This window comes from Aulonocara sp. 'chitande type north' Nkhata Bay, linkage group LG14 (assembly GCF_057382095.1).
Source record: "Aulonocara sp. 'chitande type north' Nkhata Bay isolate Kocher_YH1m ecotype deep benthic linkage group LG14, A_spYH_male_GT1.1, whole genome shotgun sequence".
Classification (NCBI taxonomy): domain Eukaryota; kingdom Metazoa; phylum Chordata; class Actinopteri; order Cichliformes; family Cichlidae; genus Aulonocara; species Aulonocara sp. 'chitande type north' Nkhata Bay.
In genome coordinates, this window is record NC_141357.1 from 18,636,283 (window position 1) to 18,659,190 (window position 22,908).

The 22,908-nt window shown below is 40.9% G+C and overlaps 1 protein-coding gene across 5 annotated transcripts in view; it reads left to right on the plus strand.

The window, feature by feature from the left end:
• dync2h1 (dynein cytoplasmic 2 heavy chain 1) overlaps positions 1–22,908 on the plus strand; it is a 120,041-nt gene that overhangs the window by 55,302 nt on the left and 41,831 nt on the right. For all 5 annotated transcript variants that reach the window (XM_086261363.1, XM_086261365.1, XM_086261362.1 and 2 more), the window contains 12 exons: positions 435–533; positions 1,215–1,338; positions 4,076–4,239; positions 4,432–4,551; positions 12,190–12,324; positions 13,213–13,356; positions 16,686–16,775; positions 19,857–19,922; positions 20,036–20,086; positions 20,167–20,220; positions 20,498–20,629; positions 22,034–22,106. In XM_086261363.1, coding sequence (XP_086117489.1) covers positions 435–533; positions 1,215–1,338; positions 4,076–4,239; positions 4,432–4,551; positions 12,190–12,324; positions 13,213–13,356; positions 16,686–16,775; positions 19,857–19,922; positions 20,036–20,086; positions 20,167–20,220; positions 20,498–20,629; positions 22,034–22,106 — 1,252 coding nt within the window. The remainder of the gene's footprint in view (positions 1–434; positions 534–1,214; positions 1,339–4,075; positions 4,240–4,431; positions 4,552–12,189; positions 12,325–13,212; positions 13,357–16,685; positions 16,776–19,856; positions 19,923–20,035; positions 20,087–20,166; positions 20,221–20,497; positions 20,630–22,033; positions 22,107–22,908) is intronic.

Sequence of the window (22,908 nt, forward strand, 5' to 3'; positions counted from 1 at the left end):
TCAGTGGTTCCATGTACAAGACTTGTAGATGATTTGCCTCAGAACTGATTTGTCAGGCTCATGAGCATTCACAACCATTTTTTTCCTAAAGGCATTAGAGATCTTTTTATATTGCTGCACACTTCAGCTGGTACAAGAACAGTGGACCCTATCCGGATAGAGATTTCAAAAACACTGGTTTCAGCTTTCACTGTATAAACAAACTGTAATCATTGGTGTGTATGTGAGAGGGAGTAAGAAAGACGGCGAGAGAAAGACTCCTGTGCCTGATATAGGAAGGTGGTAAGTATGATAGCACTGTGACGGGGCTAAACCATATGCACACACACATGCAGTGCACATCATTTTCTAGGTGAGTTGTGTGCTTTATAAGTAAAACTATCCTAAAACAACGTCAGCTGAAATGTCCTGCTTTCTCCTCATTTCTGACTCAGAGTGTTGCGTGTCCATTCCTGATCGACCCATCATCCCGAGCTACAGAGTGGCTATGTACACATCTCAAACAGCACAGATTAGAGGTTATCAACCAGCAGGTAACAACACACAATCAGTAACGTGTCGTGGAATGGAGGGTCATTAATCTGTTAGATTTTGCAAAATCCTGTGCACACACTGGTGATGTGCTTTGTTTAATTCAGTTAACCCTCATTCTAACCCGTTCTTTCTTCTTTTTCTAAGTTTTCCGTTAGACATTCTTGACTGATCAGTTTCTTCTTGTCTAATGAATCCAAGTTTCTCTTCTTTACTAGAATATCTTAATCATTTAGAAGCAAGCCTTAACCATACTTTGATCGGTCCAGGTAATGATTTTAGCAAAAAGTTATGATGATTACATTAAGTAACACTGGTGTCCATTACTTATCACTTAACTGTTACATATTAATTACTGCATTAGTGTCATCAGGTACACTGAAAACACTCATTTAATTATTTATTTTTTGTATATGTATTTAAATTGGTTGGTTTTTGCTTAATAACTTGTTAAAACTCTCTAGACGCTCTAGATGTAAATGCTTTGTTTAGAAAGAAAATATAAGATTTATTCATCTTCCATCTGTAATTTTTTTTCTTTTTTTTCTTTTTTAATCGTAATCGTACTACAACTATAATTACTCTTCCATCCACCAGATACACGAGAGAACTGTGTTACCATCCACCTCTAGAATTTAATGTAATCTCTTAGTACTGGGTGTCTGTGTGGCTTCTCTCTATAGGATAATAACTTCATGACATCCCTAGAGCTGGCAGTCAGATTTGGAAAAACCCTTATCATCCAAGAGATGGATGGAGTTGAACCTGTGCTCTATCCGCTGCTGAGGAGAGACCTAATAGCACAGGGTACTCACACATTCTCACAAGCACAAACACCAATTTCATACAAAGTTGGGCTGAAGAACTCTTTTGGGCATAATTCAGAGGCTTAAGCAACCTCAGGTTGCTGACTACTCACCTCTATCCAGGGGCTACTTTTCTGCAGCGTAGTGAAATCCCATTCTGAGGGATATTGCCTCAAAGTTTAATTAACCAATCCTGACTAGTGCATTGGACCATCACAGTACTTCTTCTCACTCTCAAAAGCCTTACTCTGTAAAATATTAAGTAAATCAAATGGTTAAACATTGACTATTCATGTTTTATTTTATATTCAGACAAGACCTTTCCACAATACAGTCACAGTAAAGGGAAAGTTAAAAGAACTCAGCCAAAATGCAGAAGCACCCCTCATTTCTCTATAATTTACTTCAAAGTTGCCAGACTTCTAATATGTTTTAATTGGTCTTCAGTGTTTTAGTTTTGGACATGTTTTTTTTCCACTCATTTTCAGGCCTTCTATCTTACCATTGTTTTTTGTTTGTTCGGTTGCTTAACACTGTCCTGTGAATTGTTTACAGATGACTTGATACGGAACCAATTAGAAGCCTGATGCAAAAACACATCATTTGTTTACATTTCTTTATAAAATGTCTATGTCTGCCTTTATGAAATTAATCTATGACAAATGGAAAAGATAAAATAGTTTTACAGGCATAAAAAATAATATTTTTCTGCTAAAAAAGGTGATTATTGAAGAGCTATTTGCTGAAAACATGGCATATATCAATATGGTGTAGACTTTGTCCTTAAACAATTTGAGGAAACTACAAAGCTGGTCACAAAAGATGAAGTGGCAGGCTTTAAAAAAACAGCCTACAGCAGATGAGCAGTATCATAAAGTCATGTCATCAAGAAATAGAAAAAAGTATCTGGCAAAGACCTGACACAGGACCTCAGAGATGCATCTGGCCCTTCAGTCAATTCATCTACTGTTCACTGAAGCATCAGCAGAAATGGTCCCATTGGAACGGTGGCAATTAAGAAGCCATTCTCAAGGAAGGCAAAAGGGGAGAAAAGGCTGAGCTATGCTGAATTACTCAAGAGCTGGACAGAAATCAGTGGTAACAGCTCTATAAAACACGGTGGAGGCTCTGTCATGGTTTGGGGCTGAATTTCAGCCAGTGGTGTTGTGGATCTTATCAAAGCGGATGGATTTACAAACATAGAAAAGTACCGTCAGATCTTGATCCCCCTCAATTCCTATGGAAGCAGTTGTAGTTTGTTTAAATTTGTATGTTGCCAGCTGTAAAACCTGCTAAGGATCAGATTGTTTTTACTATGTCCCGATACATAAAACCTTAGAATTTAAATAGTGTGTACTTAATTTTTTACCAAACTGTAGATAATGATTGAAAGCCAATAGATTCAAATTAGTGTCTCAAGCCTTACATTTTGATAGTGAGTCTTGATGTCAGTGATATTAATAACTTATTAATAACTTGCTCCTGACTTACTTTTTTTTTCAACAAACGCCTGTGAAACTTTGTACCATGTCCATTATTTTGAGTGTTAGTTATATTTGAAAGAATTAATGAGCATACTGTGGGCGAGCATTACAAATGAAAAAGAAAAGTGTGAACGAAGGAGACGGTGGATAAATAACAATAAGTGAAAAAAGAAAACAGGTTTGCTGCATTATCACACTGTGGTATATAAGAAGTAATTGCTTTCCGTGTGTCACTTCTCATTATTTGTACAATCACAGAAATGGACCTTTCAGGTAAAGTGTGGTAGTTTCTCAGTAGGAGCTCACTTATTGATTTTCCTTGAATTACCTAGTCTTTGTTCGGCAAGAGAAACAGCAAAGAGAAAGAGCACATTAGACTTTTCAGTTTTGAGGGTTTTTTCTGTATGCATGAGAATAAGATGCTGTAGAACCCTGGTGTTGTCTCATTTAGTGTCCATAGGTTTATGCAAATCTCACACATGAGAAACATGCATTCACTAGACATAAATATCTCTTATTTTACACAAGGACTAGCCTGTATGTACATAATATGATATTAAAATCCATCCATCCACCCATTTTCTTCAGTTTAAGCCTAATGAATTCTATGTAGTAAAAATATCACCAATTAATAGTCTCAAAATCTCAAAATGGTAGTTATTTTATCCACTTAATTTTCTCAAATACTTTGCAGCTGTTGGATATTAAAATTGTCCATAGAAAAAAAACATGCAGTGCAGTCCTTTGGTCATTCCATTTTATGGATGAATACTCTTTGAAATTGTCTTACAAAATTGGACAAAAAAAAGCCCCCAAATACAGCGTGTATTCATAGACGACTGGTTTTTGAAGCGTCTTCTATAGCCAGTAATACTTTAGTTTCTCCTTTTAGTTAGTTGCATTCCAATCACATATATAAAAAACAGAGGTTGAAAACATACCTGTAAAAATGATGTGTGATTCATAAGGCTCTGAATCATCCAGGGAGAGGCGGTTCGCTATTTGAAGCAGAATTGGAAAGAGCGGGGGCAGAGACAGTATGTGAAAGGGCAAGTTATCCACTTAAAAGTAGTGTTGAACAAGAAAGATTAAAGTGCTGAGACAAAAAATTTGACAGTTCTGCACTGCGGACATCTAGACGACAGAAGGGGAAGAAAGTAGAGGGAGAAAAGTAAAAGGACGGAAGGTAGGATAAAGTTAAAAGTTGATGTGAAACAAGGTACCTTGTTAAGAGACACATTTGCACATGTGCAGGTCCTAGATATGTGGTCCAGATAGGAGACAAGGTTATTGATTACAATGAGGACTTCCGTCTCTTCCTGGCAACACGGAATCCCAGTCCCTTCATCCCTCCTGATGCCGTCTCAGTGGTTACTGAGGTCAACTTCACAACAACTAGGGCAGGCTTGCGGGGACAGGTAACCCATTCAACCAGCACACAAATACAAATGCATATAAAATGTACAATGCCAGTAATTTAAAATGTACCTATTGAGCATAATCATGTCCAATAATAACTTTAAAGTTAATAACACAAATACATGGGATATATACTTGATGTGGCCATACAGTGTGCCCACTGGCTCTTTATTTGTGTGTCTGTATGTTAGTTGCTAGCCTTGACCATCCAGCAAGAAAAGCCAGAGCTGGAGACTGAGAAAACAAGGCTACTACAACAAGAGGAAGACAAGAAGATACAGCTGGCTCAGCTGGAAGAATCATTATTGGAGGTACTCATGCTAACATATACTGTGAGGGAAATATAGACAAGGATTCTACAGGGTGGGCCATTTATATGGATACACCGTAATAACATGGGAATGGTTGGTGATATTAAAGTCCTGTTTGCGGCATATTAGTATATGTGAGGGGGCAAACTCCTCAAGATGGGTGGTGACCATGGTGGCCATTTAGAAGTCGGCCATCTTGGATACAACTTTTGTTTTTTCAATAGGAAGAGGGCCATGTGACACATCAAACTTATTGGTAATGTTGTGGTGGACCACTAGAGGGCTCCACTCACACCCAGTGTTGAGGAAGTGTGTTGCTGTGTTTTGTGGCACGATGTGTTCAGTTGATGTTGGAGAGGAATAAAGAAGGAGTGAGAACTGAGAGCTCTGTGTTGTCCATACTTACCTCCACATTGGTGACCCCTGACTCGAGCATGCTACGGGCCGAAGATAACACAGACTCCGCTTTGGATGCATCAGCGGCCGCCGGTCCTCCGCCTCCGGTTGCAGCTGTGGCGCTGAAACTGCCACTAGCTCTGTACCTATTTTAGGTGCTGATTTTCTGTGTGCTCATGGACTGCTTGTCGATGTTGCTAACAGACGTTTAATTGATGCTCTCTCGTTTTCTTCGCTACCCTGTTTTACTCGGGCCGCCGAGCCCCTGATTTGGGCTAATGTAGTGACCTCCGGGGATGCTTTTCAGCGTTTGCTTTTAGAGTTTCCATAGCTGTCTGTCCCTAATTTCTCTAGCACAGTAACGAAACACGGGGTGGAGCATTATATTCCCACGGTCCCACGGTGTTCGCATGTGCGCGCCGCCTCGACCCTGCGACACTGTCCATCACTCGGGAAGAGTTTGTAGCTATGGAGCGCCTTGGCATTGTACAGCGTTCAAACAGTGTATTGGCCTCTCCGCTTCACATGGTGAACCCAAATCGGATGGTCGGTGGCGGCCATGCGGAGATTTCCGCCGTTTAAATAATGCCACGGAGAATGACCGTTACCCCATTCCCCACATTCAGGATTTTTCGGCCAATCTCGCCGGAACCTCGATTTTTTTTCTAAAATTGACTTGGTGCGGGGGTATCACCAGGTTCCCGTGCGCGCCGAAGACGTTCCTAAAACCGCTGTCATTACCCCCTTCGGCTTGTTCGAGTTTTTGCGCATGCCGTTTGGCCTGAAAGGTGCCGCCCACTTTCAGCGGCTGATGGACTCCGTTTTGCGCGGGCTGCCGTTCGTTTTTATTTACCTGGATGATATTGGTGGCCAGCTGCTCAGCGAGCCAGCACGAGTCCCATCTGCGCCAGGTTTTCCAGCGTTTGGCAGCGCACGGCCTGATCATCAACCCTTCCAAGTGCCAGTTTGGGTTGCCTGTTCTGGATTTCCTCGGGCACCGCATTTCCGTTGAAGGTGTGGTTCCATTGCCCGACAGAGTCCGGGCCATTTCGGCTTTTCCGCGTCCCACATCGGTTAAAGCGTTGCAGGAGTTCTTGGAGATGATAAATTTTTACAACCGCTTTCTTCCCAGAGCTGCCCACCTGCTCTATGCTGCCTTAAAAGGTAAAACAGACAAAGATCCCGTTGACTGGCTGCCGAACGCGTCCAGGTGTTTTCCGCAGCCAAGTCTGCGCTGGCTGACGCCGCCCTTCTGGCCCACGCCGCCCTGCTGGCCCACCCATTTCCGTCGGCGGAGATCGCGTTGACCACCGACGCGTCTGACGTGGCAGTGGGTGCCGTGTTGGAACAGCGGGTTTCAGGTCTCTGGCAACCGCTCGCCTTTTTCAGTCGTACGCTCCGGGATGCCGAACACAAGTACAGTGTTTTCGACAGGAAGTTGCTGGCCCTGCACCTCGCGACACGACATTTTCGTTTTTTCCTCAAGGGTCGCAACTTTACTGCATACGTCTACCACAAACCTTTGACGTTTGCCATGTCCAAGGTCTTTGACCCATGGAGCGCACGCCAGCAGCGGCAGTTGGCGGCCATTTCAGAGTTTACCACAGACATTCAGCATGTGGCTGGTAAGTCCAATCACGTCGCTGACTGTCTCTCACGCGTGTTGGTTTCTCCGGTGTATGTCGGCGTGGACTACGCTGCCATGAGCAACATGCTGACCCGGACGTCCTTGCCCTTCAGTCAACAAAAACTGGCCACGTGCTGGAGGACACCCCTGTGTGGGACGGCGGTCCGCACCTGCTTTGCGACGTTTCCTTTTTTTTTTTTTTTTTGTTTTTTTGTCTGTCCCATTTGGTTCTTTAGCCATCAGAATTGTTGTCTGAAGACCAACAAGGATACCCAATGGATTTATTTTGCCAAATGGATCATCGTGGCATTGCCGTATTGGTCCATTTGATGGACCTTTGTTTTTATTATTTATTTTATTTTATTTTCAGTTGTTACAGATGGGACAGACATGAGTGAGGGATAGGAAAGGGAGAAAGAAAGAGGAAGGAAAAGAAAAACAGAAGGGGAGAGGGACAGTGAGAAAGGGGGGAGAAAAAAAATCTCCTGGATCACCTGTTGAGAGAAAAAGAATAGAAAACAAGCAAAAAAAACCCAAAGCAACATACTAAACACAACACCATCGCATTAATCTAGCTAAGTGTAAACAGCAGTAAATACTAAATATTCAATGTTGCTGTGCAGCACGCAGGACAGACAGTGCTGGTGGAAACGTAGCTTTGAAGTAGCAGCCAAGAAAGGTGTAATTTAAGTCTACAAACAGTGAACACCCGTGTGCACACCTGTGTGGATCAGCGTGCTTGTATTCAAATGGTTTCCACATGTAATGGTCTGCAAAAGGATGTAGAGAGCCATAGCCCCGTCCCCCAGGGCATGAAGCAGGCATGGAGGAGATCCAGGCCCCAGACATCCAGAGGCCCAAAAACCCCCCCAAAAAAAAAAAAACATCCAGAGGCCCCAGAGTGCGAGAGCCCAAGGAGGACCACTGGAGGGGCATCCGTGCCACCCTCATGGGAAGGGCTGAGGATCCCCAGACGAGGCGTCACCCAGTAGCCACCGAGCAGAAGCTAGAGGGGGCTGCATCGGTGTGTCCACCGGCTCTGCCAGCAGCCAGCTGTGCCAGAGTGAACCGAGCCGCAGGCCCAGAGGCTGGAGGCCCGAGGGCCCCCCACACCCCGGAGGAGGCCTGACCGAGCAACAGCCGCCAGGCCCCGCCAGGTAGCCACCGGGAGTGAGCTGGTACATACCTGAGCGCCCAGCCCCGGACACCAAGAACCACCAATGCACCGACCCCTGAGGGCATCAGTCACCGGCAGGGAGTGTGGTGAGGGGAGATAGGCCTTGAAGGGCCTGGGAGTTCCCAGAGAGGTGGAGTCTAAGACCCAACCTCACATATAGACACAGACAAACAGGCACACACAGACACAAACATGCATTCCCACCCTCATGCACACATATACAAACACTCAGCACTCACCCAACGTAAGGATTGACATAAATGGACATGTACACACAATCACACTCCCCAAACATACTCTATACCCTGGGTCCAGGTACCCTCGCCCCCAGAGGGGGAAACAGAACCCAGACCCAAGAGATGTTACCCTTCCCCCCGGGGTGGAGGCAAGCAGACCGTCCCAGGCTCCGCAGCAGCAGGGAGGCCAATCGGACAGCCAACATCTCCTCCCAGCCCCCCCGCCCCGATGGCTAGCAGAGAACGGGGGTGTGTGAAGCTTTGCGACGTTTCCACCGGCCACCCCCGACCAGTGGTTCCCCTTTCATGGCGTCGTCGTGTTTTTGACTCGGTGCATGCCCTCTCTCATCCTGGTGTCCGGGCCTCGGTCAAGCTGGTCAGCGCCAGGTTTGTTTGGCCGGACCTTCGCAAAACGGTGAAAGAATGGGCGGCGGCTTGTATCCCATGCCAACGCTCGAAAATCCACCGGCACACGCAGGCACCCCTCGAACCTTTCCGTGTCCCCGATAGGCATTTCGATCACGTTCATGTGGACCTGGTTGGTCCCTTGCCGCAGTCCCAGGGTTTCACGCACCTTTTGACTGTGGTGGACCGCACGACCAGGTGGCCGGAGGCGGTACCCCTGGCGTCCACGACAGCGGTGACGGTGGCCAGAGCATTTTTGCCCCCGTGTTTCGATACCTCTGTGTTGCCTTCAGATGACCCCAAAGATAAAAGTCTAAGGGGGTCAGATCAGGAGACCTTGGGGGTCATTCAACTGGCCCACGACGACCAATCGACTTTCCAGGAAACTGTTCATCTAGGAATGCTCGGACCTGGCACCCATAATGTGGTGGTGCACCATCTTGCTGGAAAAACTCAGGGAACGTACCAGCTTCAGTGCACAAAGAGGGAAACACATCATCATGTAGAAATTTCAAATATCCAGTGGCCTTGAGGTTTCCATTGATGAAGAATAGACCCACTGTCGTTGTACCCCATGTACCACACCAAACCATCACTTTTGTTGTTCCAACAGTCTTGGAGGGATCCATCCAATGTGGGTTAGTGTCAGACCAATAGCGGTGGTTTTGTTTGTTAACTTCACCATTCACATTCAAGTTTGCCTCATCACTGAACAAAATCTTCTGCGTGAACTGAGGTTCCTGTTCCAATTTTTGTTTTGCCCATTTTGCAAATTCTGTGCGTCGATCTGGGTCATCCTCGTTGAGATGCTGCAGTAGCTGGAGTTTGTAAGGGTGCCATTTGTGAGTAGCTAATATCTGCCGAAGGTTCGACTAATTTCACTCTCCAGTGACATGCGACGAGTGCCACGCTGTGGGCTCTTGCTTTGATCCCCTCCTCATGTGTTAACCCCTTCGACATGTCAATCGCTGTGAACAAAGAAAAACTTGTCAATAACTCATGAAAGAATAAAGTTACGTTGAAACCAAGCACACCATTGTTTTTCTTGTGACATTACCAATAAGTTTGATGTGTCACATGGCCCTCTTCCTATTGAAAAAACAAAAGTTGTATCCAAGATGGCCGACTTATAAATGGCCACCATGGTCACCACCCATCTTGAGGATTTTTCCCCCTCACATGAACTAATGTGCCACAAACAGGACTTTAATATCACCAACCATTCCCATGTTATTACGGTGTATCCATATAAATGGTCCACCCTGTACATAATGGAGTACAAAGCTATAGGTTGTTGAGTTCATAGTATTTGGATGTTGGCAAAAACATCCTCCTAGCTGTTCTGATATTTATAATTTATTTTAGTTTGGCCATTGAATATTTCCTAAAAAAAGAAGTAATATTTGAAAAAAAAATCACCCGAATAGAAGATAAAAGTCTACATTCAAATCATGTGTTGATTGCTTCGCACCAAATCTGCTTTGGTGGTGTGCAGAAGCAAATTCAGAATTATGTCAGAGCCCAAATACCTGCGGACCTGAATGTGGAGATGATGATTTCATGTTGGTGAAACCTCATTTTCTTCCAGTGTGAATGCTCAGTTTTCTCTGCACTGCAGATCTTGTTTTTGCTCCCACCCACTGATGAGGACTAAGCCTGAGGAGGGTATGGTAGACAAAATAGAACGGTGTGTACAGACTGAGCAGGAGGAGTTGCTGCTGTCGCGATCAGTTTCCCTCCCCTGAACGCTGACGCATATGTCTGATGGAGCACTTCATCATAACCAGAAGCTGTTATTGCTGAGTACTGAAGTTTAGTTCAATGAATCTGTGAAAATTGACTGACCAAATGGAAAACTTTGGATACAATGTATCCACTGGAGGGGCTGCTTTCTGATGATTTAGCCTCTGTAACTAGTGATATCTTAATCATCAGTAACTGGGCCAGTTATTCTGTATTCTCGTCATTGCAGACAAATATGAACACAACAATTACTGACAACACAGCGTGTTCATTTTGTTCTCAACACAGATAATTTAAATAGCTACAGCCAAAGCCCATTCAAACCTTCTTCTGTCCAACTACTTGAACTGCATAAAGACTAAAAACAGAAAACAAACCTTCTATCATCATCATCATCATCCCATCATAGTTTAAAAAACTGAAAATATCCATTGAGGAGAATGGGCAGTCTGCTTTGAGTTGACATAAAAGCAACAGTAACTCAAATAACTACTAGGCTGAATGCTCATCGCTCTTCTTCAACATTGCTAATTTGGCAGCATTATACCTGCTGCTTGTGTTAGATTTGTGCCTCACTGCTACACCATTTATTGAAATTGGCACAGGTACTCTATCCTGCAGGCATGTTTGGTCCCTCTAAGCCAGGAGGATGGCCATGACAGATGTCCACTGTGTCTTGGCATTGAATATCTCAGGCAGGCTCTGACAGATGATGTTTGCATCAACTCCAGCTGTATGCCATTAACTGAGAGGACCACGAGGCTGGCCTGGTTTGACAATACTTTACTGAGGCTGACTTGCCTTTTTCAGGGGTGTCTGCATGTAGCTCCCCTTTACCTACTCAACACCACAAGCTTGCTCAAGGCCATGCTGCTACTGATAATATCTCGAGATGAAGCCCTCAGTCCCAATAAGCATTACTTGCGGCCACAGGTTAGAATCCCTGATAATCTCCTTACCACAAGTTATACTATAGCGACTTACATGGGGCATATTGGGAACTCTTCTTCCCATGTGGTTTCAGCTCTGTCCCAGACTCTCCACGCTGCTGTGGCTGATGTCTTGACAGTGGTACCACAAAGCTCAAATCACCTAATCCTGGTTTCTAGAACATGACAGTGTACTGAAATGGCCTCCACAGTCACCAGATCACATTACAAGAGAGCACGTTGATGTGGTGGAACAGGAGATTCAATGAGCAACCATCAAATCTACAGCAACTGTTTGATGCTGTCACGTCACATGGATCAAAATCTCAGATGAATGGTTTCAGCAGCTTGTTGAATCTGTCCCATGTGGTGTACCTAATAAAGTGGCTAGAGTGTGTTCATAAAGACTGCTGGTTTAAGAAGATGTAGCCATAAGAGGGGGTGAGCATTGTGTGGACATGTCATTTTACACATATTGTAATGACAGTATAGAGCAAAACATCAAATTCTTCCTGGCCAAGTGCTTCATTCCAATGAAGATTCCTTCATTTCTTTACTTTCACACAACAGCTCAACAAAAGCTTCATGCATACAGTATACAGTCAGAGAAACGTGCACACATCAGCGATGGACATTGTGGAATTCACCCTAATGATCTTTTTTTTTTTTGTCTAAGGGAAATCTGTTCACACACACACACACACACACACACACACACACACACGCACACACACACACACACACACACACACACACACACACCAAGATGTCAGTGCTTCAGTGGTACTAGACATATAATTATTCTTGAATTGTAGGAGCATATTTGACTTGACATTTCCATGCTCTGCTGCTTTCTCATCTATTGTATTTGAATTTATTTGAATACATTTTATCACTTGGTTTCAGAGAATAGATTCCACAGGATTTAGTGGAAGACTCTTGACACCCAATGAATGCTTAAATACAACAAAATAAATAAAAACCCCACATGATGCAAACAACTTGTCTTTTCCTTGCAACTTTTATCAGATCAAAGATTTTATCCAATTGAACTCTCTCTATGTAATTTAAATTTCTCCTTATTTCCTGCTGATCTTTTGCAACTTGTCCTTTTTTGGTTGTCAGACCTTGGCTACAGCTCAGGGGAATATTCTGGAGAACAGGGAGCTAATAGACAGCCTAAACCAGACCAAAGCAAGCAGCGCCCTAATCCAGGAGTCACTACTGGAATCACATAGGCTGCAGGCTTCCTTGGACCAGGTATTTCAACCACACACACACACACAACCCATGAAAATCCTATATACTAAATACATTTTTGGGGTTCAGTTTTAAAAGGAGTAACACTTTGGGAATCAACAGTATGAGTTATGTTGGCCTTCTACACGGATGTCATACCTTGATGTTTGTGAGGCAAACTCTGACTCTTCATAGTTCAAATGGCTGTAAGTGAAAATCGAAAAGACTGTAACTTCTAATCTTTGACAGATGACTCCTGAAAGCTTCGCTAGCTGAGATATGTTCTACTTTCCAATAAATGATTTGAGACCCTGTAAAACAGTTGCTAATTAATTATTAAAACAAGATATTTAGGTAGATGTAACATGCTGTCAATTTCACAGAATGTGTACCTAAACAAGTAAGCCAAATGTATATTAAATGTAATAAAATGAGCAATATAATGCTGCAGGCATCGGACTGCACATATGTAAAAGTGTAGGCACATTGTAAATGCATTATATACTCATCCTCTAGGGTGCAGTGTTATACCAGAACTGATTTTGCCCTTTACTCTTTTTTCTTTTTTTTTTTTATGTGTGTGTGTATTTTATTATTTCTCCCCGGGTCCCATGCACCTCTTTTTTCTCTCACAGCTCCTTTCTCATTACAAGTCATTGAGTCCATCCTAATTTATCCCTCTATTCTTCCATTTTGATTGAAATAAACACCTGTAATTGCTTTTTCGCGCATGTTATGTTTTCTGCATGTCAGTGCAATTTTCTGTCTTCATCCATCCATCTGTTGTAACTCCACAACATATGTGGTCCTTCTTTCACTGTTTCCTTGTTTTGTCCCTTATTTCTTTTTGACATTGTTTTCTCTCTCTCTCTCTCTCTCTCTTTCTGTTTTTCTTTGCTTTTACTTTAGGAACGGGATGCCTACCTGCCTCTTGCAGAGAGTGCTAGCAAGATGTATTTTGTTATCACAGACCTGTCAAAGATCAACAACATGTACCGCTTCAGCCTCGCCTCTTTTCTGCGCCTCTTCCAAAGAGCTCTTCAGGCCAAGAAGGTAACTAAATACTTTTAGCTCTAACTTTAGCTAACTTTAGCTCTAACCCTTTATTGTTACTGCACAGTCATACTTTGTACAATAGTACAATGGAATTGGAGTACTGTCCCACACTGGCGGTAAAAGAAATACAAGCAGATCACCATACATAAATAATACATACATACAATACAACAAATAAAAAATATGTATACAGAAATGTATACAATGCAGCAAGAAATTCCTCACAGCTCTTACAGTACTCACTCATGTTTTAAGACACTTTTAATAATTGTGTTTAATAAACTCTTGAGGTGAAATCAGCATCAACAAAACATCTCCTTGTGACTAAACAAAAATTAGTTCAACGGATTAAAAAAAGGTTAATACCCACACTTCCAAATAGTCTCACAATCAGGGCGTAAAATTAAACTGTTTAAAATAACAGTTGACTGTTTTCAGTGTGTGTTCATGTGTTTTCAGTCGTGGCATTGTGTATTATTGGATATATGGACAATCCGTGGCTTTTTATTAATATACCAGCTAATTGATGCTTAGGCAGTTTAGTGTAGTTGATGTTTCAGTGGAGATGGACCATGTGTGTATGGATGAAATAGTATAAGTTCAGCTTCAAAGAATAGCTTTGGACATTTTGGATAATGCATTTATTTAATTTCTGGCAAAGAGTTGAGTGAGAAAGTTGACACCTCCTCTTTTCTGTCAACTAAATATGAAACTATCACCAACAGCTCATCAGCTTAGCTTAACATAGAGACTGGAAACTGTCCTAGCCCGACTCTGTCCAGCAGTAAAAAAAAAAAAAAAACAAAAAAAACAACCCTCTAAACTGCTCGCTAATTAACAAGTTTTTTTTAACAGAGGGTCTCTGTGGTTGCCTGGCAACTGCTCATACACAATAGATATATATGCACACAGCTATTGGGCAGAGCTATGCACAATGCTAGCTCTGTTCAAGCGATAGCCTAAACCTCTAAATTAGCAAAGTGGCCTGGGAAGAAACTTAGAAGGAAATTTCATAAAAGCCTGTTCACTTTTTTCCAATATATAATAACAGTTCTGCTCAGTGCATTGTGTGCTCTGACCAGATAGTTCTGCTTCTTTCTTCAGTTGGCCTTTTACCTTTCGACTAGTCAGCCTCATACGTTGCCCAGGCGGTTGTTGGGCAAGTCTAATGACGTAACAACCACTAAGAGCAGAGCAACTCTTCGATTGTTCTGATCAGGCACGCACCCTCAAAGATGGAAAAAAAAAAAAAAAGCGTCGCATCATTACAGATCTTCTGGGAAAGGCTGGTTCTGTGACATAGAAATTCATTTACAAACTGTTATCGGGAAAGAGACTATACGGGAAGGTCTAATTTTCTTAATTTCCATCACAGCTCAATTTACATTGATGGTAAAAAAAAAGTGGTACTTATGTAATGCATTTCTACTCAGTTGAGCACTCAAAGCACTTTCTTACTGCAAGTCTCATTGACCCAATCACACACACATTCATACAGCGCTTTTATCTACGCTTTGTAGTATTTACACACATCAGAGGGCAACTTGGGGTTCAGTAATTTGCCCAAAGGCACCAATCAGACTGGAGGACTCTGGGATCCATCCACTGTTCATCTGATAGGTAGACCCCCCAGTGTTTCATACATTAAAAAAAAACTGCTTTGCAAACTTATTCACAATAATATAAACTGCTGTTTTTGGCATGTCCAGAGTAAAGCAGTTTTGCTACTGCTTATTTTTTTTAATACATTTATTGCTCATCAGTACAAGCATGAGTGCAAGACAATATGTTTACACTGAAGCAGACTGCAAAAGATATATGGTGTCTGTAGTTATTTAAGAATATTTTGTCTAGCTCAGTTTAGTTTTGATAAATTCAGCTTAATTTACTTTGTTACATTTTTTGAAGGATCATTTTTGTGTTCTTCTGCAACCGAGTATTTCAGCCTGACCTGTACAGCTGGAGCACATCGTGCATGTATCACACTGCTGTTTCCCATCTGAGCCCTAAGCACTGTCTGATAACCAGAGTGCACACATGCATGTGCACACACATGCACACCAACACACATAGAGTGGGTTGAGAGACTGAACACTAACTCTCCCAAATCCTGTGTGGGTTGTTAGAGCCAGTGCTGCCATCCAAGAATGTCACCAGGCAGCAGCTGGTCACTACTCTTACATGTTTCTACGTATGAGTGTGTATGTTGTCTTACAGTCAGCAGTATAGTCAGAATAGTGCACTGATTCATGGACTCTCTATCTTTGCATCCATTGGTTTGTGTGTTGAATAAGCAAGTTTAATTTGTCACAAAGTGCAGATGGCTTCTGAAATCTAACAAGAGAATTTTGCCCTCTCATGGCTGACAGACACACTTCTCTGTTTGCCTACATACATAGATTCACACAGTCACACTTTAACAAGCATACCCATGTGGAAAAGAAACAGGAAAGACTTGTGTTATATTTTAAAAAAAGAGTTTTTTTTCAAATATAACTATATAACAGAAAAAAAAATGTCACACACACCTTGAGTGGAAGCAGGTTACGAAGCCTAGATTCACTTTTGCAAAGGTTTAAAACAGCAGAGATTTAGATAGGAGAGGCAGAAGGACACATACATGGAAAGAAAAACAGATGGGGCAGAGTCCATAAGATAAGATAAGATAAGATAACCTTTATTAGTCCCACACGTGGGAAATTTGTTTTGTCACAGCAGGAAGTGGACAGTGCAAAAGTTATGAGGCAAAAATTAGAATACAATAAGAATAAATACAGTACACAACTGTACAGAATAGAATAAAATAAAATACTATATACAGTAGAATAAAATAAAATAAATATACAATAAGATAAAAATAGAATACAAATACAAATACTATATACAACTGAGTAAAAATACAACGATGACAGAAAGGATTATTATTATAATAAGTCCATCTGGATTTTTTTTTAAATTATTTATTTATTTGTACTATTTCCATTTGTTTCTTTTGTGTCTTTCTCTATATGTGTTATTATCATGGTGTAATTGCTGCACATGCACTCCAGAATAGCCTTGAGACAATTGGGTTCCTCTGATATGACAGAAAAAAAGAACACACTAAAATAAAAATGCTGTTTTCAATTATTCTACTTTTGGTAGTACATCTAGGACACAGTTATTTATTATAAAATACAGTTACAGACACTTTTCCTGCTTGGTATTAATAAAAACTTACTTTGTGACACGACATCATTTTGTAACATGAGTTTGTCCTCTTTAATGTCCAGTGTCTTCTTCTTCAGCTCATTTATGTCTGTGTGTTTGTTTGTTTTACATTTTAGGAAGAAGAGAATACTGATGCCAGGATTGCGGCATTAGGAGCCAACTTGAAGAATATGGTTTATGAGTATGTCTGTCGGTCTCTTTTCAAGGTAAAGCACATATTTATACAGAACTACAAAGCAAACGTTGTTCGGATAATTTATTTGGGTAATTTTGGTGATTTGTATGTTATCAGTGGGTAATATATAAAACAAATGGACATGGTCATGTGGGCTGTGGCATTTAAATGATGCTCTGTTGGTACTAAGGTGTTAAAATACTAAAATTAATTAATTAATATATTATGATGCCATTTGACCTCCTTTAGCTATTTAATGTTTTCATGGTTTTTACAAAATATGCTCAAAGAAGATGGATGGATAGATAGACAGCTAACAGGTGGTCATAAAATATTAAATATATATTGTGTGATGACTTGCTTAGTTTTTTTACTTACTGAAATCTAGTTAAATTCCACTGTAGAATGAATTGACTTTATGAACAGATTATGAATGTGGGTTTGTATTCTAGTTCTATTATTCTGAATGTGAGAATTTAGATACATCTCTTGACTTGGACAAGGCACTAGTTTCACTTGTAGTAGCATATATGACATATAGTCAAGGTTTTACAGTCTACCCGGGGTCTTTACCTGCTATTATTCTAGTATATACTATACTAGTAAGAGACTTTTATGGTTTTAGACTCTTTCAGCTTCATTTCTTTCTGACTCAGAGCACACACTACAAAAACATGTATACACACAGATTGACACATGCACACAGAAATGTGGCACATTTTTGTGCTTTGTGTAATCAGTCATTTTACTCTTCAACTTTGTGTGTGCACAGCTGTACAGTATCCACTGCTGCAGCACTTCAGTAGACGGGCTTGAACTTTGCAGCTTGGGGTAAATCACTTAAACATGGATGAAGAGATGAAGCATAGAGAGGGTTGGACAGAGGTCATGGCTGTTTAGATGTCTGGTCTAAACCTGAAAAATTAACTTTGCTACACGTCAAGCTGGGTCATCATCTGGTTGGTAAAAGTACAGAATATAGTAGGTGACAAGCAGAGATGTGTTAGGAAGGTTTTTGAAGATGTGGACTATGTAAAAATGCTTCATTTTCTTTTTTGATTTATTTAGGTTATTTACAGGTGGGGCGTGTGGATGTGTTGTGTCTAACAAAACACTTGCATCTGATACAAAACAAAGTGAAACTCAGTCACAATAGTCCTGTAATTACCAGGAAGCTCTCAGGAAAGTAAACCTGTGATATCCTGCCATATCTTGGTGGGGACATGTAATTGATATAATGCTTTCCCTAGCCGCTTCCCCTAATCCTTGGCCCTTAACCATAACCTAATTGCTTTTTGTCCCTATAAGGGCTGTTGGTCCCGATAAAAATAGTAACATTCCAATTTTTGGTCCCCACAAAGATATGTAAACATGGTACACAGATGCACGCACACACACACACACATACCAGGCTCTGGTTACCTAGGTAACATTCTAATTTATTTACAACCTGTCAAATATCAACTAAGATTATCCTTCATGCTGCTCTCTTACTGGTAGTCGCTTCAATCTCTCACCTCAAAGTTAAGAAAAGTTTACTTTGTGTTGCTCAGTGCTGTCCATAGGTCACAATGCATTTCTATTGTCTCTGGTTGCCACTGCCAGCCACTTCCTGTGTGGATGCCCCTTTGGGAGCGACAAATGAATAAATAACAACTACTTGGTCCTGACAAAACAAAGCGCTGTATAATATAATTTCTTCACTATAACTCTGGTTTTGTTGCCAGTGGTGCTTAGTTTATGGGGCGATCGTGGCTCAAGAATTGGGAGTTCGTCTTGTAATCGAAAGGTTGCCGGTCGTTGTGTCCTTGGGCACTTCACCTGTTGCCTACTGGTGGTGCTCTTCCTTTGTCCAACCCTCAGTGTCCGGCAGCCTTGCCTCTGTCAGTGCGCCCCAGGGTGGCTGTGGCTGCAATGTACCTTGCCATCACCAGTGTGTGTGAATGGGTGGATGACTGGATGTGTAAAGCGCTTTGGGGTCCTTGGACTAATAAAGTGCTATACAAATACAGGCCATTTACCATTTAGTTTAAAATGCACCCAAATTAATTTATAAATAGATTCTGGAGCCCTGTGTGCACCTCCTCTTTTGCTACCATGCGTTAGATAATCATCCAATAAATACACCCAAATGATGAATAGCTGTTCTCTGACAGACTACAATCTTTGCATCTGATAGCAGTGACATCAGCTTCTATGAATAACCCGGCTGAATTGATTAACACATTTAACCTCTTTTTGCCCACTTTATAGAGCATTGAGACTTATTACGGACAAGCATGCTAATTCTAATGTGGTTGCCCTTGCCAGCTGTTAAGTGCATGAAATTAGATTAACATAAATATGTGTGGCGGTCACAGAAGCAATGTGGGTGTATTCCACTGTGAATGTTATTAGGTGCATTGTGTGTTTGTTTATTGAGTACTGTGGTACTGTTACATGCAAATGATGAGAATTCAGTAGAATCAATAGATTTATATAATGCCAGTTATGGGCCATTTATACCACCACAGACGTAAGATGTGAGCTATATTAGAAAGTCGTGACTCATTGAAGTCTTACATTAAGCATGTTCGAAATGAAAGAACTTCTTGAGAGTTACTGGTGCAACTAAGTTACTATAATTACTTTGTTTCAAACTGGTTTATTTTTTTTAATTTTACATGTATTTTTACTATTTGCCTTTATGTACGTACAGAATATATTTCAGTGTTATTTTTTCACTTTTATCATAGAGGGCTTTAAACTTGTTAAAAATTGTCCTATTTTACTTTAAAAGAAGGTGATTGTGCATCCTTCATCTAGTGTGTACTACAGTGGCATGAAAAAGCATTCGCCCCCTTCCTGATTTCATATTTAAAATTTAAATATTAGACAAAAATAACACAAGGGGGAACTTGAAACTTGAAACCTGAAAAATAACAATTTGTACTTTGAAGGCTCATTTCGTCGGTTTTGAAGCATTTGGCTGAATCTGAGCAGAAAGTATAGCCCTGTACATGTCAGAACTCAACTTTTATCACTAGTGATAAATAACCCCTTTTTTTCCCACCCTTTCTCTCTCTCTCTTTCTCTCCTTTTCTATCACTTCCTTTCATTACATCTGTGGCAGGCTGACCAGTTGATGTTTGCTATACACTTTGTGAAAGGCATGTACCCCGAACTCTTCCTCGAGAACGTGAGTCATTTTGTTTGTTCATTTTTAGGATTTTATTACCTATTCCAATGACAATCGATTGCTATGCTTTTTAGCTTTCAATGTGTTAATCTGAACTCTTCTGCTTGTTGTAGGAATGGGATGTCTTTACTGGGTCCATCGTAGGAGAAATGTTTAAGAAAGAGGTAAGAATTCAACTTTTTCTTGTAACAACAAGAAGACCACATATTTTTCTGTCTCTCTAACGTCTCCCCTGTCTTGGTAGGAGTTCCCTTCTTGGATTGATCAGGAGAGGCACGGAGCAGTGGCCATTTTAAAAGTAAATGCACTGATATTGAAAATAGCAAACAAAGCATACATGCTCAGCTCGGATAGAAATGGATTTTCTTTTAAAAGTTCCATGTTAACATCATCTACCGTCTGCCGCAATATGCAGCACAGACATAACAGTAGAATATTGCCTCCTGACCATGAAAAATGCATTTTTAAAGGTGTTTAAATAGATTGCCAGTGAACCAGTCCTTACCAAGCTAAAGATTGGATCTATTCATCTTACATCTCTCACCCTTTTAACTTTTGCCCCCTCTCTTTTGCAGGCTACGTTCCCGGCTCTCTACCAGACCCTCTGTTTAAGTGACTCAGACCTTTGGCTGTCCTTCTTGCAGAGCTCGCACTGTGAACAAGAAATCCCATCTTCCATTGCCAAGAAGATTACTCCCTTCCAACAGGTCAGCTTTCAATCAACTTCTTTAGCTGTGAGCCACAGAATCATTGAACACCCGCATTTGTTGGTTCAAGATGAACCTTTCAGCATAGGTCACTCCTGTTTCTGCTTAGAAACTGATTGCTGTTACAACAACAGACAGCCTGCTATTTTAAACATTTTTATTTACCCTCCAGATATAATTTTTATCTACTTCTTCTTATTTTGATAGTTATTATCATAATTACTTAAAAGGATAATATGTACAAATACATAATATTATGGTACAGAAGTTATGTATATGTATATTAACTTGGCTATAGATGTAATTGTTTGTGTAATCGATTTTTGCTTTTGCATACATACAGTACATTTAAGATCTAGGTTACATAAACCTAGGACCCCAGAAAAATGTGTATTAGGTTGGCAGGTTTTTATTGAAGGTTGCTGACTGTCAACAAATGTCACAAAGTGATTGCTACACCAAAAGCTGCCTTGTGAATGCTTTGGTCACTAGCAGATTGCCGAGCTCTCCCATAGTTTGCATGAAAAATGCTGACTTGTCTGTAAACACTTGCCAAATGCCAGTTGATCACCAGAAAACTAAAAAAGGCCAGTGGGAACTTCAAAGTAAAAGGTGTGATTCACTGCTAAAACCAACATGTTTTAACAGATACAGCTATTACTGTGAAAGCAAATAGTTTCCATTTCAAGCTTGCGACACACTTTTCACAATTTAACTGTTACTTGAATATAGTTGCTGAGCACTTGCAGACAAGTTGCGATCTTGCATGCAAACTACAGGCAACTTCCAGCACCAATCACAGGGAAATGTTCAGTGCAGCACCTTTATACCTTTTTATGACCAATTTCCCTTTGCAACTACCCAAAACCTCAGACAACCGCTCACCAACCAGTTGGGGAATACAAATTACTCCTTGCAACCAGTGGCTGCCAGCAGGTTGCCAACCCTCTCTGGGCCTGTGTGACTGTAGCCAAAGTGATTGGGCAGCTTCAGATGAGGACCTCGCCCTCTAATTTCTTTTAGTATAATAAAAAAATTCTTCAATCTTTCTTTGTTTAATCCATGGTCAAATAGAAAGAAAAAAAACACCATTCCCCACCTGGTTCCAGATTGAATAAAAAAAATTACCCATTCTCAAGACAAAGAAAGACACTGGAAGCCACTTATCTGTAAAGTCAAATACATGCATTACATGCAGGTGACATACTCGTTTCCATATATATTTCATTCTAAAATATATTAAAAAGAAGATCTCAAACCCTCACCCTGTGAGTCAGACTGTGGATCTATGAATAATTTAGGGAATTACTTTTTAATACCTGACTCTTTGGAATATGTCGCATACTGCTTTGACATAAGGTTTTTGTTTTATCGGTTTGTGGGGATTTTTTTGTTTTTTTCCAGCTGTTATTGGTTCAGGCTGTCAGACCAGACCGGCTGCAGAGTGCCATGACTTGTTTTGCATCTCAAACCCTAGGTAAGTGTTTCAGATTACTACTGTGTGTTCTTTTCATATTTGCTGTGCACCTGAATATACATAAAAAATAGGTTCCCAGTTAAAAACAACAAATTCACAGTGTCTTTCATCTTTAGTGATGCTTACAAGATTTCTTTTTTGCCCTAATTAGTCAGACCAAGATCATTAAAATAAATACACCAACACTCTTTATTCTCTTCTTATGCAAAATATAATGCAGATGTTGAAAGTAAACAAACCAAAATGTGACTGAAATGATAAACTGAAGCACATTGAAATTTATTGTGATTGCTGTGAATAATGAGATATAAACATATGAAGATGTCCTCTTTTATTCCTTTCAGTAAAGTATTTTTCTGCTTTCACTCCACTATATAGAAAGGTGCTTTGTTTTTCAAGTGCACCTTCTGCTTTCACACTCTACTCAAACAAAATATTCTCAGACAAGGCTTTTATTCAGGACTTCTAAGCCGTATTTTCCCACTTGCCATCAATGGTGTGATTTTTATAGTTTTTCACAATAGTCCTTCGCATCCTCTCTTTATTTGTCTTTCATCATTGCAAGAATGTCACTGTCCTTAAGTAAATGCCACACACACACGCACACATGCACACAAATCTCTGTCTGTGCTCTTTTTTCATCTCTCTCTCTCCTACTGACACAGACGCATCCAAAATATCTTTGTAACTCTTGTTTTGCGTCATGTTTTCTAACACGAGGATAGCCAATACCTTAGTTTCAGACCAAAGCGTCAGCCAAAACAACCAAAACTATACTTGAATTCTCTGTTTGACCTGTGAA